The 15,468-nt window shown below is 36.2% G+C and overlaps 1 protein-coding gene across 1 annotated transcript; it reads left to right on the top strand.

Annotated features, from left to right (window-relative positions):
* Window positions 1-662: 662 nt before the first annotated feature.
* On the top strand, window positions 663-15,108 carry LOC128114114 (cysteine-rich secretory protein 1-like). Its single transcript, XM_052743967.1, has 7 exons — window positions 663-751; window positions 3,116-3,232; window positions 4,307-4,394; window positions 6,727-6,872; window positions 8,417-8,511; window positions 11,352-11,444; window positions 15,087-15,108. The coding sequence occupies exons 1-7, from the start codon at window positions 680-682 to the stop codon at window positions 15,106-15,108; spliced, it is 633 nt and encodes a 210-aa protein (XP_052599927.1). The 5' UTR covers window positions 663-679.
* Window positions 15,109-15,468: the final 360 nt, after the last annotated feature.

Below are 15,468 nucleotides of genomic sequence, written 5' to 3'. Positions count from 1 at the left end.
CTTTATTCTAAAATCAGAAATAATGTCTATGACTTTTCAAAGTAGTTATATTAGAGGTATCTTTACTAGAACTATGATTTGTGACTGCTGGGTTATTTCTGTGCACTAATGCAAATATTATTAGATTATGGATGAAATGGTAGCCTTGCTGATGATTTTAAATTGTCCAACTCAATGTTATGGCTCAGAACTTGAAATAAATATGTAATTGGTGATCATCAAAATATACAACTGGCCCATAAAATACACTTAAGACAAGCAGAAAACAAAACATTTCATTTTTCTGATCATAGGTGAATATACTCATGTAGATTGTAGGTTCTTTACATGTATAAATTGTGTGTATATCCTAAATTTCTAGAATCTGAACAGAGGACCTCCATGGATTAGAGTGTGACAGGGGAGGAGACACTAATCACCCAGAGCACTCATAGTTGCATGCTTTGGAGAGCTTCACTTAGGCACTTTGATTTTTTCCTTATTGCACCAGTTGGCAGCAGGCTTCTTGAATTGATTTTATTATCATTTTGATGATATAAATAGTGTGCCCTTCTTGCTACATTGCTAGTAAATCTAGGAAATGGGTCTCATTACTTCCCCCATACGTTTTGCGTTATTCAGAACTCCATGTACTAAACATTTAAATGTAGATCTTTTTTCTATTCTTTGTTTCCTAGACATGATATTATTCCTGTTGTTGTTCCTGGCTTCTGTATTGCCCCCATCACTTCTTCTTCAAGATGACAATGAGGTATGGGTAAGATTTAGTTTCTTATCAGAACAATTTAGGCAACTATAAAGGCTAGGAAGCTATAGGATCACTCTTTAAAACTGTAATACACACACACACACACACACACACACACACACACACACACACACACACACATACACACACACACACACACACCGAAGAGTGATTAAGTACATCTACTATGCAAACAGTAAGTATGTACAAGAGCCAAATATTTAATAGTTAAAATATCTTCTTATGCTTAGACAATCGCAGATGAGGCTCAGTCACCTTCTTTAATGATGGAATGTATACTACCAGCAAAATTCCCTCCCCTTAGTTAGAAAGCTACTAAAAATTAGAAGCATTGGCGATTGCTATAGCCTTCATTCTCCTCTTTGGCTTCTGCATTGAAGACTACTAGAATTCCTCAAGAGTAGGGAGTGCCAACAACTGGTAAACCTGTTTTGGAATGTAAATGATATGTCTTTTGTTACCATAATCATGTTAGTAATCTGGAGACTATTATCTATGTGTTCTTTCAAGTTGTTTGCATTCCCAGTTTCTTTCCTAAAAGGATTGTATTATATGGCAATTTTGAACTAGTCTCCTTCCCCTCATCCCTTCCTCTTCTCTTCTCTCTTTGGTCTATTGATACTTCTTCACAAATTTTCAAGATCCAAATAACAGAGAGATTCAAGCCATGTTTTATGAATGAAGGTTTCTTTGAGAGTTACCATGGAGAACTAATTCATCTCCCGGTGTCATTTATTGTTGTTATTCTTGGTTTTACTCTGTGGTGTTGTAATTATTAGGGCACATTCCAATCCAAAATAAGCCATTTAACATTTCATTCTCACATTTCAGTGTTTCTAGTATGTTTTTCTGTAAATCTCTACAACTTCCTGTTAAGAAAATATAAGCACACTCTTGTCTTATGGAATTTTTAGCTACCACGGAAGTTTGAATAACAAGCAGAAAATATTAATTCCTTTCTTAGAAGCCATATATTTTGTCTTTAGAAATAAAACATCTTTAGGTAGAGTTTTCAGGTTAAAATGAAGCATCTGAGTTTGGTAGTTTCAAGAGATGACTTATGAATAAGAGCATTTACTGCTCTTGAAGACGACCCTTTCGTTTCCAGGATTCACCTCAGGTGGCTTACATCCATATGTAACGCACACTCCAGGGAATCTAAAACTCTCTTAAGTCTTCCACTGACACTGCACTCATTACACAAACCCACATTGAACTCAAACAGATACACTTAATTTTAAAAATGTTTTAGAAAATGATGTCATTCCCTTAATAAATAACATCTGGGGATATTGTTAATTTACATTAAAATAAAATATGAGGATTTTCAAACAATGACTTTAACATATACATCTTTTCTGCCTTAGAAATCACTAGCTGTGAGAGATCTTTTCACACAAGGCTCTCATTAGTGCCTTCAGAACATAAAACATTAGGAAGAGATGGACATGTAGTAACCACTGGCAATGCAGTGTGATTAGATCCATGGGTGCAATGTCTGCAAAGTCTTGAGGGAAGTAAAAGTGCATGAAGGAGAAACAACTGATCCCAGCACTGAGATAAAATGTATGTGAGAGTCAATCCGTCAATAGTTATGCTATAACATCTTGCTCTACACTATAAAACAGTACATAATTGAGTATGTTTGTATCAGCAAGTGGCTCTTATATCTCTGTCAACTCATATAATATCATTCCATCCACTTGTCCCGCACAAATTAAAAAGGTAAATTTAAATATCAGCATCTGAGTTCACTTAGCAGACTTATTGCAGTCCAGTGAAATGTAAAGTCAGTAATGCTCAACTATTTTCAAGAACCCATTGTCTCCAAATTGACTTGGATATTCTACTAGATAAACCTGTCTTTGGAGTGATCACAAAACCGTGTTCCGTATAAAATTCTCTAATGCACACATATACTGTCTCTGGGACTACACATTATCTCACAAGCTTTCAAACTCCTGGTCATATGGCTATTGTCTCTTAAGGTCTATAATAATTATGTCTTCCTCCTTAGCACTTCCTTTCTACAGCCTGAGTGTGAATGACTTAAATCTATACTGTACATGGCTATCATTATAGATCTCACTTAAATCAAAATTGACATTTGTAGCCTCAGAAGAGTTTTTACTTTGACATGCCATAAATTCATTTTGTTCTCAAAAATTTTATTTAAACTGTATCTAATGAAAAGGCATAGATTTTCTTAAATGTATTATCAAGGTTTAATGACTAACATTGTCCTGAGTACTTTAAAAATGGCTTTCATTAACTTTAGACAACTTATTCACCTCTTTATGCAATCTTAACATACACTAACATGACTTCAATTTTATTTCCATTCAGAATATGAATATTGAGGATTTGTCAACCACTAGAGTGTCAGTTCAAGAAGAGATTGTAAACAAGCACAACCAACTGAGAAGACTGGTTTCTCCACCTGGTAGTGACTTACTAAAGATGGTGAGGGCTCACAACAGGACAGTGCATTTGGAGAGCTGTGTTGGGAGCCTGAGGATAACATCTGGCTTCTGCTGTGTGCTTTTAGAGGGTCTGCCTCTATTCTAGCTTCTCTTTTAAAAAGTATTCGTTGTTTTTTTTTATGTGCATGCATGTGGGTATGTGTCCATTATATCAGAGTTAGTTCTTTACTTCTATGTCTTTAGCTGTGCAATGATCAGAGGAGATTTTATTAAATATCTTTTATAACAGTGACTCATTGGTATTATGGAGCTATATGAATTATATTTACTGAACTAAAGTCACATCTTTTGAGTTTGGTCTCCAGTGAAATGCCATTATGTTATTTTGGCTCACTCTTCTCTCTCCTAATCTAGGGTCAGAACATTTCCCCTTTAAGGTCCAGTGACCTTTCAACTAAATAGTCTACTCTCTGGATCCAGAATCAACATCCTTGTGTCTCTTAAGTTCATTTAATGAGGGAAAAAATGAAGCTAGGATTTCTGGGGCAACTTCTTACAGTTGTAAAAATAGTCTTAGTACTTCAACATGGTTACTGCTACTAGCTCTACAGCAATTACTCAGCCTTTAAGGGTTCCTGTTGTGATTTCAGTAAGTCATTAGATCATAAAAAGTTTTAGCATTTTTGGTGGCCCTGGGAAGACAGACTACTTGCATTTATTTGGTACAGGAGAGGCCATATACAAGTTGGAGTATCTTTGGACATAGGTTATAAAACTAGTAAGAAGACCATGAGGAGGGTAAAGGGATGATAGAAGGCATGGTAAGTGGAAGGAAAAGAACATGTGTGACATCAAATGGAGGCTGTGGGTGAGAGGGCATGCATGGGAGGATGGGCAGGATCAGGAAGATGGGAGTGGAAAATATGCAAAAATAAACTTATTTATAAATGCCACCATGAATGCTGAAAATATACATGCTAACATAAAATTTAAACATATACTATATTATATATTGATCATGATGAAAATGAGAAAGTACCTACAGAAATTTTGCAAAGATCATGTGACTCTGAGGTTGGAGTTATTCTATGGCTTTTTTTCCTTTTCCTTTTAGCAATGGAGCAACAATGCCCGAGTGAATGCACAGAGATGGGCAAACCAATGCACTTATGTACACAGTCCTCCAGAAGCCAGGACCACCAGTATGTAAACTCAGATTTACTTACAAATGAATGGAGAGTCACACAGGAAAGCCCATCTTCTCACATTGTGCTAACAAAATGTTGTAAATGAACACGTATTCTGATACTTCCTTTTTTAAAAGTTAAATATCTCTGGGGCAGAGATGGCTCTGAAAGGCTCCACTTTGTGCTTATTGGATGTTTTGTATTTTACACAAACTGTCTTTCCTGATGCCAGCTTTGTGCCTTCTCTGCTTTGAAGATTAGAAACTGATGTCTTGATGAAAATAATTATCAATTAAGGCCTTATAAAGGAAATTTGAAATTAGAATCTCCTTTTTATTTTATCCTATTATGGTTTTATTTATGTGTTTGTGTGTCTCTGTGTATTTATGCATGTGTGCATGTATGTAAGAATGCTTCTAGAGGCCAGAAGACACCAAACCCTCTGGAGCTTACAGGTTACAGGTGGTTGTTACAGTGTTGTAGTCACAGGTGGTGGTAAGCTACACTGTATGGATGTTAGGAGTTGAGTTCAAGTCTGCTGAAATAGCAAGGTATACTCCTACATGCTCATTCATTTCTCCAGCACTCTGAAATTAGAATTTGTCTTTAACCCACTCTCTTAATGATGTGGCTTGTTGTGTTTCCAAGCTATCTTTTTAATTATAAAAGATATGTTTAATTTGATCAACTAATTCTTCATTTTTCCTAAGAAATATCAAATATCTTAGTATTTACATTTATTATTTCCTTCATTATTTTTGATGCAGAGGAGACAGGTCTCACTGTATAGCCCAGGATATCTTCAAAATTCTGATCTTCCAACCTCATCTTCCCAAGTAATGGGATTTTGTGTCTAAGTCACCAATGTGTGTGCACCCAGCTCTTCCTTCTTTTTTTGTGAGGCCATCTTATGAATGCCTGAAAAGACATATTATGTTAAATTAAAAATAAACTATCAAACAATATTTACATAAGAAAGTGTAAAAATGATAACAAAATTAATAAATGGACCATGAGATAAAATATTTCTTGAAATATTAAAAATGATCATGTTTGGCCCAATTTGAACCTAATAAATTAATAACCTCTTTTAAAGGTTTTACTTCTTAGACATTTCTAATTCAATATCATAATGAATAAAAATTAATTTAAAAGGCTGCAATATTCAGTTACAGTGTAAAGTAATTTTTTAATTACAGAGCTTGATAAAAAAAATACTAAGTTATTTTGGGAGTTAAAAGATGCTTTTTTCCAATTCTCTGAAGAAAATCTGGCCTATGAAGTTTTAATTTTCTAGTTAAGACCTGACTGTAACACAAATTGCTAAATGGTCTTATTAATAAAAAACCCGGAGACAGGTATTGGAATGAAAGCTAAAAGATCAGAGAGCAAGCCAGCCATGTCTTACCGCTAGGAAATCCTCAGCCAAAGAGAGGACTACTTCCTGTGTACTCATGCCTATATAACTTTCTGAGCCCTGCCATCTCACTTCTTCTCTCTACCCAGCTACATTATTTTCTCTTCCCACCCTGCTCTATCACTTCCTGTCTGTCTGTATTGACCTCCAGACTTCTATGGTTAACTGGTGTTGGGTTTAAAGGCATGTGCCACCACAATCGGCTCTGTTTCCAGTGTGGCCTTGAACTTACAGAGATCCAGATGACTCTGTGCCTCCTGAATGCTAGGATTAAAGGCATGGGCTACCACTGCCTGGCCTCTATGTTTAACATAGTGGCTAGCATTTCCCATGATCCACAGATAAGCTTTATTTATTAGAGCACAAATAAAATATCACCACACATGACCTATAAACTTTGAAAATATAATCCCTTCTGTTTTGTTTGCTTTGTACTTGTAGTTTTTAAAGAATGACTGTAAAGAAGGCTCACACAGAACAATACTCCTAAATATGGAAAATTGTTATAGAAAATCTCCTGCTCCTCTGGAGAGAAATGAAAGGAGTTTGTCTTGGTCTTCTTTAACACTGCAAATCCACATTTGGTACACATGAGGCACAGGCTTGCACACACATGCACACACACATACACATGTGCAGACAGGTATGCAGAATTTAATGGGTGGATGAATTAGTTCGAGGAGAGAAGCTACTGAAGAAAAGACTTCTCTATCTACTTAGTGCTCATGGTGTTTAGCGCACACATGTTAAATACCTATGGCGCCTGTTCAGCTAAAGGTTCATCAAGTCTGAATCATGTTTCTTATGCAATGTTCAAAAGAAACTGTGAGCAGTGTCTTTAAAAATCAGGAATTCTGTGTGCATGCATGTGGGTGTGTCCCGCTTTTTTCTTTATTGCTGTCTTTGTGAGTGTTCTGTCTTTTTCCTTAGACATAATATGTGGTGAGAATATCTTCCTGGCAAGTTACCCAGCACCATGGTCTCGTGCAATCCAAAGCTGGTACGATGAAGCCAAAGATTTCAGGTTTGGTTCAGGCCCAAATCCACCTAATGCATTAGTTGGACATTATACTCAGGTAAGAAAAAGTACTGTCTCTGTAAGTACAAGGCAAAGAAATATTTTTAATTACTTGACTGATTTAAATGAAGAATTTCTGTGCAGAGAGTTTTTATTTTCTTTTTGAGACATGGTCTCACTATGTAGTTCAGACTGGTTTTGAACTTGCTGTCTTCCTATCACATTCTCCCAACTTCAGGGAGTATAGAGAGAGTGCACACCAACCGTACACCTTGGGGAAGATCTTGAGTGGTTGATTGTACATTGGTCTTGACACTCATTGGCTATTTGAGCTTCCATCTTTCAATGGCTTATTTAATCTTTGTAAGGGAACATACTTGATTATTTTTCTAACCATAATTTCTTGACTCAAGTCACCAAAAAAGGGTAATGGCCTACATTCTAAGGCACCTTCACAGACTTTAAAAAGGCTGCGCATCTGTATGGCTCCTGAGTGAAAAGAGGAAAGATATCTCCTGGACTTTTATTACCAAAAACCCTGACAGCTAGCCTCCTACTGGATCTACAGGCCAGTCCTCAGGCCCTTTCCTATCAAATGCAATGATTCTTTTAGCAAGAATAATAAGATTGTGGCTCCATCCTGTCCACTGTCAAAGAGGGCCTTCCAAACCTAGGAAGAGGGTGATGTGGGGATCCTGCTTGGCTGGGTAGAGAGGAGATGCAGATGTGGTACAGGCACAAAGCAACTCCAAATGACTGGCCTGATCAGATCCTGTAGTCTGAGAAACTTGAGCTGAAACACAGTTTCAAAGGGAACCAGGATATCCAAGGCCATTGCTCCACACAGAAGCACCTACCACATACAACTTCTAGGAAATATGCTGAGTGTCAGCCTTCCACCAGGCTGAACCAGTAAGGCTTGCAGCTACTCATGATCCCTGCCCACACAGAAAAGAAGATACTCAAGATCACAGCTTAGTACCAAACTGAACAGACTCTTCTGTGCTTCTGGGAGAAAGTTCTGGTTCATCATCCAAGGTCATGGTTCTATGATCATAGGACACTTGATTTTGCAAAAGCACTTCAGAGTGGTCACCAGCAACATCTTGGTCAGTTTGATGTCTGACCAGGAATTGACCTGATATCCAGGTTACTCTCTAGCTGTTTATGGTCACATGCCTGTAGAGTTGGAAGCAGTGTCAGAGAAGTTCTACATCACACCATGGTCCTCCTGGTGTCCCTAGATTCTTTGATGCCTTTCATTTTGACACAAAGCTCCTTGGCCTCAGCCCAGCCTTCTGTATCCTCATATCTTGGAAACTGTCAAAGATGACAAAGAACAAAGCTTCTCAGAGATGGGGCTGAAGCTATTCTCAGCTTCCATAAATTCTACTGAGTGCTTCCTGAAAGATTTGCCAGACTAGCTGACCAACAGCAGCCCCTTAGGGATGTTCTAACATATGTATTTTGAATCAATCACTTAACTATGTATATAAGGCATATAGAAACAAAGTTTACTAGTGGTGTTTTTAATTTTGTATTTGTTTTTCTGCATTATTTTCCTCTCTGACATGTGCCCTGTCTTCTTCTCTGGGTATATAGGTTGTTTGGAATTCGTCTAACCAAATTGCATGTGGAGTTGCTAAGTGCTCTGGGGATTTATTGCAATTCATATATGTTTGTCACTATTGTCCTCCGTAAGTATCCACTTCAAAGTTCATTTTCAACAATGACAAATGCAATTTGACTTTTTAAAATTATCATGATATAAAAACAAATTAAAGATATAATTTACACAGAGAGGAAAATAAAAATTTCTAAATATTCCCTAGAGTCGAAACTTATTTAACTAAATCTTTGAAATGTCGATCTCATCAGTTCCATGAATTACACTTGGAAATGTTTTCCCTGTCTTTAAAAATGATTTTTCTCCCTCCTCCATTGCTGTTTTCTGCACTAATGGTGACCTCATGAGGACCCAAGTATAAGGATTGTGAATTCCTATTGTCTGTTCATGCTATGTTTGTAGGTTACAAAGCAAACTTTTAATAGTAGACCAGGAGTGAACATGAGTGAATGACACAGGTTAGTGATTGTGGTGCTTCTAATTAATTGATCCTACCCCTGATTATATAGGTTGTTGTATCTATTTTTTAAATTTAATTGTTGAGTTGTGGTAGTGGTTCACACCTTTAATCCTAGGACTTGGGAGGCAGAGTCAGGCAATCTTTGTGAGTTTGTGGCCTGCCAGGGCAACACAGAGAACCCCTGTCTCAAAAACCTAAAAAAAGTTTTGTTTTATTTTTTTGCGAATTTCATATAGGAGTATACTGTATTTCCATCATTTCCACACTTCCCTCTACTGGAAACCTTCCTACCGCACACGTCCTCACAAATTCATGACCTCAGCTTTGTTATTGTCCATGCACAAAGCTGCACATGGACAAACATAGATACAGATGTAATTAAAGTATTTTTAAATACAAAATAAATTAACAGATTATGAATATATATATTCATTTTTCATGGAAATTTTTTTAAGAGCTCAAACACAGCATAGAAGGGAATTTCTGGCTTTAAAATCAAGATCTAGAGAATGAGTTTTCCAGAATTTTTTAGTAAATTCTAAGGAGAAAGATTTAAGATTTTAGCCTCTTAACTATTTGAAATATATTAAGGACCTCTCAATGTGCCATTGAAGTTCAAGACTTGGAAAATTTTTGCAGGTATAATGTAGCAACATAGGACTGTAAGATGACTCAGTGGTTAAGAATTTTTGCTGTTCTTGTTGAGGTTCCAAGTTTGGTTCCCAACAACCACATCAAGTAGGTCATAACTATATTTAACTTCAGGTCTAAGGACCTTTTCGGGCCTTTGTGGGTGTATGGCTGTTCACATGCATAAATAAAGCAACAAAAATTAAGCTTGGAAAAATAGCAACCCGGCTAGTTCTTGTTATGATTTTGCAGAAAGAAAACTAATGGTTATTTTCTCCCTTGGCAGTTTACATAGCATCTTCTAATACTATGAGAGCTAATCTGCAGGAAAGAGTCTTCCAGATCAATTCTAGCTCTATTTCTCCAACTCCTGTATCTGAAGTTGGTGACGTTTTTAACAATAGGCTCTTGTCTTTGACTTCAGGGAGGCAACCAAGGGTGATAACAAAAGGTTATATTGCCCTGGATAAGGAGCTATAGGTAATCTATGGGTGTTGAGAAAGAATCAGTTTTCTTTAGAGAGGAGACTCCCGATAGGTTATCCAGTCCTAGTTTGTCAACCTTAAACACTTGTGAAGACCAAAGTCATCAAATCCTGTGGAACTGGAGTTACAGACAGTTACAAGCCACCTGAAGTGGATGCTGGGATCCAAACCCAAGTCTTCTAAGAGAGGAATATGTACTCTTAAGTGCTAGTACATCTCTCCACCTCTGTTATCCTTTTAATACAAGAAACTTACAAGAGGATGAGGGTCTTCAAATCAAGTCTTTTAAATGATTCATTTCTAATGTTTGTGAGTTGAATAGTAGGATCTCAAAGAATTTTCAAGCGTGTTTCTGTTGACATTCAATAACACAAAGAAGGAAGCCATTGGACTCCATCCAGCTACCTGGTCCAGTAGTATCTGGAGCCTGGTACCTAGAAGTGTCAGATGAGTAATGAAGAGGAGCAAGTGACAGATCTTGTACACTGCTTTATGACTTTTTCATTCTTAACATTGCTCGTACACCTAGAGCTGTGTTCTGCATATAGAGGAGAGGTTCTGCTGCAAACCCTTGGGCATTGCACACACCACCCTGCCACCCTTAGTGCAATGGAGAATCTGACTTTTCTAATTTCCTGTGATGATCAGGGAAGTGATGCTCCTACTGAGGTACAGGCTTGGCAATTTCAGAATACTGAACACTTCAGATGGTTTTACAAAGTTTTTTTCACATTAATATTCTCTTTTTGATAAGCATGGAAATCTCAAACCCACATGCTGCCTTCAGAAATCCCCAAACATTCCTAAACATTAGGTCTTTCACAATTATACACTTAAATACCTGAAACTCAGTACATCATCAAATGGACTTCCTCCACACTATAGGAATCACAGCATATACCTGTATGTAACTTTCTCTATAGGAAATATCTTTTATACCTAAGCAGCATTCCTGTCTTAGTTATTGTTCAGGTTTATCAACAAATCCAGAGAGTGTTTCAACATTAAAACTTTTCTAAATTTTAGACTCTTATTTACTCTATTTATTTCTGAGATGATGGTTGAGGGAAAGAGTGAATGGATTAATTATCCCATTATTTCACATCTCTATCTGAATACACTTAGGAAATGTTAGGTTTGTGTACGGCATAGCTAGAGCTTTTAATAGGAATATATATATATATATATATATATATGTATATATATATGAAAAATATATATTGAAACATATATGATAAAATATATATGTATGAAAATATGTGTTGGTGATATAAGCAAACTTTAGAGTGTACAGAGAAAAATTAAAAGTATTTGAATTTTGCATTTCAATTTCAGTGGTAATATTGTAAGAAGGCAATACGTCCCCTACACAATAGGACAACCATGTGCCCTTTGTTCTGATCACTGTGATGATGGACTATGCAGTAAGTTTTATTAATATACTAATATAATAATGTAAAATGTCAATTTGTTTTAAGATTTAATAGCTTGGCCTTATTTTCAAGAGACAAAAATTTACTTAATGTCATTTTTGGAATTACAGATTTTCCTTTGTTTAGGATGTATGTACTTTTGACATTGAAAAACAGGATACTTGGGCTGGAGAGATGGCTCAGAGGTTAAGGGCACTGGCTGCTCTTACAAAGGTCCTGAGTTCAATTCCAAGCAACAACATGGTGGCTCACAACCATCTGTAATGAGATCTGGTGCCCTCTTCTGGCCTTCAGGGATATGTGCAGACAGAACACTGCATATGTAATAAATAAATAAATCTAAAAAAAAAAAAGAAAGGAAAAACATGATACTTTATGTTGTCTAAGGCAACACCTAAAATCAGTGCATATTTATAACTATGTTATTATTATTGCTATTGGAGTCTACAGAAATATTCCTGTGGCTATAGTTCACTAAAATTAAAAGTGAATTTTCTTATGCTCAATGACAGTAGGATCTTAAGATTGGCATTTTAAGAAGAGAAAGCAATACAAATCTAAGTGGTTGAGATAGTAGTACACAGGTCAGCCCAGAGAACTAAGAAATATATTACAATTCTTTACCCACCAAGGAGCTTAGCACAGTAAATTCTCAAGCTCCTCCAGAGCATCATTTGAATTTCTTATTACATTTTTATTTATTTGTGAATGGGTATTTGTGTCACTCTGTATATGTACAGACACATGTATGTGTGAAATGGCTTCTGTGTGTGATTGTGTGTTGAAGTTAGAGGACAACTTGTGTGAATTGGTTCTCTCCTTCCATGATAAAGTTGTGACAGATTGACCTCAAGTGGCTGAGTGGCAAGTGCTATTACCTGGATCCATCTCACTGGCCCTAGATTGTTATTTGAATCTCCTTCCATTTAGTCAGCAGTTACATGATTTGCTGTTTTTTAGCATTTTTGTGCATTTTTAGAGTCTAAATCAAATCTATACACATTGTGAGTTCTTTAAAAATTTTAGTGTTTCATCACAGGAAGGGACTGAAATGAATGTCATAGTATCTCGTTTTTAAACAAAGAATTAACAAAGTTTAAATACAAAGAAAAAATATAATCCCAACATTCTGAGGGCAGAGGAAGGAGCATTAGGAGTTCAAATCCAGTTTGAAATATTGATCAAACTCCCCCAGGCTACATAAGAAACTGTAACAGCAGTTAGGTATTTATAAAAATGGAAAATAACATCAAAGTTAATATGGAAAATTCTGGTGGCAATTCGCTGGGATTTTTGTGCACTCTCTGGGGAATTACAGAATTCTTTATTGTGTGTTTGTATGGATAAAGTTCAAAGTACTGATGATATTAAGATTATAAGCTAAAAAAATTCAGAGCCAAATATCCACAGCTCTGCTGAATGTACTTTTTAAGGAGTCTGTCCTAGCAGCAACAAACAACAAATTGCAAGACTTTAATCTTTGTTCTTATTTTTGTATTTTTTAAATTTACTTATTTGTGGTTTAAGCTGTTTTCAGTTTTAAAACAGGGTCTCACTACGTAACCAAAGCTAACCCAGAATTCACTATGTAGTCCAGTCTGATCCCAATCATCTGGATCTTCCTGTAATCATCTCCCATTAGTTACAGAAATTGTATCACGCAAAGAGCTCTTAGAAAAAGCATAAAGAAAGAGCCAGCTAAGAGATATAGATTCAGAACTAGTTATTTTTGTGTTGCTACAGCAAAAGTTATGAAAATGGTTTGCAGAAAGAAAAGGTAGAATAATAATACTTTTTTGTTAACTGTGCTTATTCAGTGCTGATGACTATGTACATGTACATGTACATGGACAAGTGTAAAGGGCAAAAAGGCCCTGTGCACACAGATAAGCACCAGGGAAGTCAGGAAAGTTAAACATATACCTTATCTCTTCAGTGGAATGAGATGCATAACTGCTCTTTCTGGAATGTCAGGAGTTACAGGTTTTATACCCTGGTGACCCTTTGCTGTCTGATGAGACAGGCTCCACCGTATCTCCCAGAATTTGTTTTACTTTTCCTAGACCCTTTATCTGTAAATCTTCAGCATTGATGTTAGGTCATAAAACCCATTCTTATGAGTGATGTCATTTGTGCTTTACAATAGCAAAGTGACTTTTGTGTCATGTTAGGGCCTGGCCAATCTTGCAGGTGTTATGTTTACTTCAATCATCTTCCTAGGCCCTGAATCTTGGGCACTACCTCTAAGTGAATGGTACCCATTCTTATGAAAGAAGCCAGATGTACTTTGTAAAGAATCTCAATGTAATTATGTCTTCAATTGCTGTGTACTTGGGACTGAGTAAATTGCTATCAAAAAAAAAGGTTTTCCAAAATTATCCTGGACTTAAACATGGCTAAGTAAAAAGATCTCAGCCAGACTCTAGAAGTTCTGGCCTAGCACTGTTACCATAAAATCAGGCTGACTTTCATTTTTATCTCTTCATAGATCATGATTTTTTCCCCTACCAGCTGTAAAACCTGCAGAGAGCCACCACACAAAGTGAAAGAGGACTAGCCATGTGCCTGTAGTGGTGCTTCTCTGGAGGTGGAATTAACAGAGATATGTGATTGGATGGGCTAGATTCTAGCCTAGGCAACACAATGAGACTCTGTCTCAATAAACAATAACTAAAGTACAAAGGAATAAATAAGTTATTTTGAATGATTTCATAATTATGAGTTTCCAATTATCTGAGACTGGGTGAGCTGAATGGAGGTCCATGAGCTGTCGATATACATCAAAGACATGACAAAAACTGTTAGGTCATGAATTTCAAATGAGTTTTCTTGAGTTTGTGGTCACTGCTGGACATTTGAATATAAATATTTAATAATCAGAAGAAAATGCTCTACTACCTACTTTACCAAAACTCTGTTTACATAAAATTAGCTCCCCTGGTATGAAAAATATAATCAAAATCTAAGGCAATCATGGAGAACAGAATATTCTGAAATGATTAAATGGCCAGTATTTTCACATAAAGAGGCTGGCTATTAAGCACAGTAGCTATAAGAACATATTAATGAAACTTGATTTGCTGAGTATATAGGGTTTTAATATTAGCCACATTCAAGTTTAGAAAATAATTGCATAATGACTGATATTTTAAATAGTGGGGTTCTTTTTAAATATTTACCTTTATTTTATGTTTATAAGTGTCAGTGTGCATGTATGTATTTATGCACATACATTTGAACCCTATGACCATGGAGGACAGAAGAGAACATTGGGTCCCATGGAACTGCAGTTATAGTAGGTCTTCAGCCACGATGTGGATTCTGAAAATCAAAACCAGGTTCTCTGCAAGAAGAGCAAGGACTCTTAATCACTGAGCCATCTTTCTAGCCTCTAGATAGTTTAGTTCCTCAAAGAATCACTGAAGTTAATTTTTTCAAGCCTTTTGTGAGTGAAGAAATTCATTCATCTCAATAACATCTCATAAAGCTCTAATTTAAAGGACATTCATTCATTTGCTCAATCCCCTTCTCCCAATTTATGTGTTTTATTTTGTCACTATTAATAGAGGAAAATAATAACAAAGTAATGAATACCTTTGTTCTTTTTTTTAGCAAACATGAATACTTGAATATTCAGTAAATGTGAATACGAATTCTAACTGTGCAGAATTGAAGGCTTCTCTAACCTGTGACTACCCAATGGTTAAACAAGAGTGTAAAACTTCATGCAACTGTGAAGGCAAAATTCATTAAATTTCTAGTACAAATGAACAGGGTCATGTGAAGAAAGAGCACCTCCTCTACTTAGGCTGGTCACATTCCACCAGGAATTTAGAGGCATAGATACATTGAAATGATTACAAACAGTAAACATTCCATTCTTCTGTATTGTCCCACTTAGCAGAAATAATTTGCATCCAAAGTTTTAAAATAACATAATCAATAATACCTTTGGACCTTGACCTCTGAATTCTGTGACACATTTATGGAGTTGAGTCAAGCTCAAAGATATATTGTTT

The sequence above is a fragment of the Peromyscus californicus genome, unplaced genomic scaffold (genome assembly GCF_007827085.1).
Source record: "Peromyscus californicus insignis strain IS unplaced genomic scaffold, ASM782708v3 Scaffold_19__1_contigs__length_69161282, whole genome shotgun sequence".
NCBI lineage: Eukaryota > Metazoa > Chordata > Mammalia > Rodentia > Cricetidae > Peromyscus > Peromyscus californicus.
The sequence above is the reverse complement of the archived record's forward strand: the minus strand, read 5'-3'. Positions and strand labels throughout refer to the sequence as shown.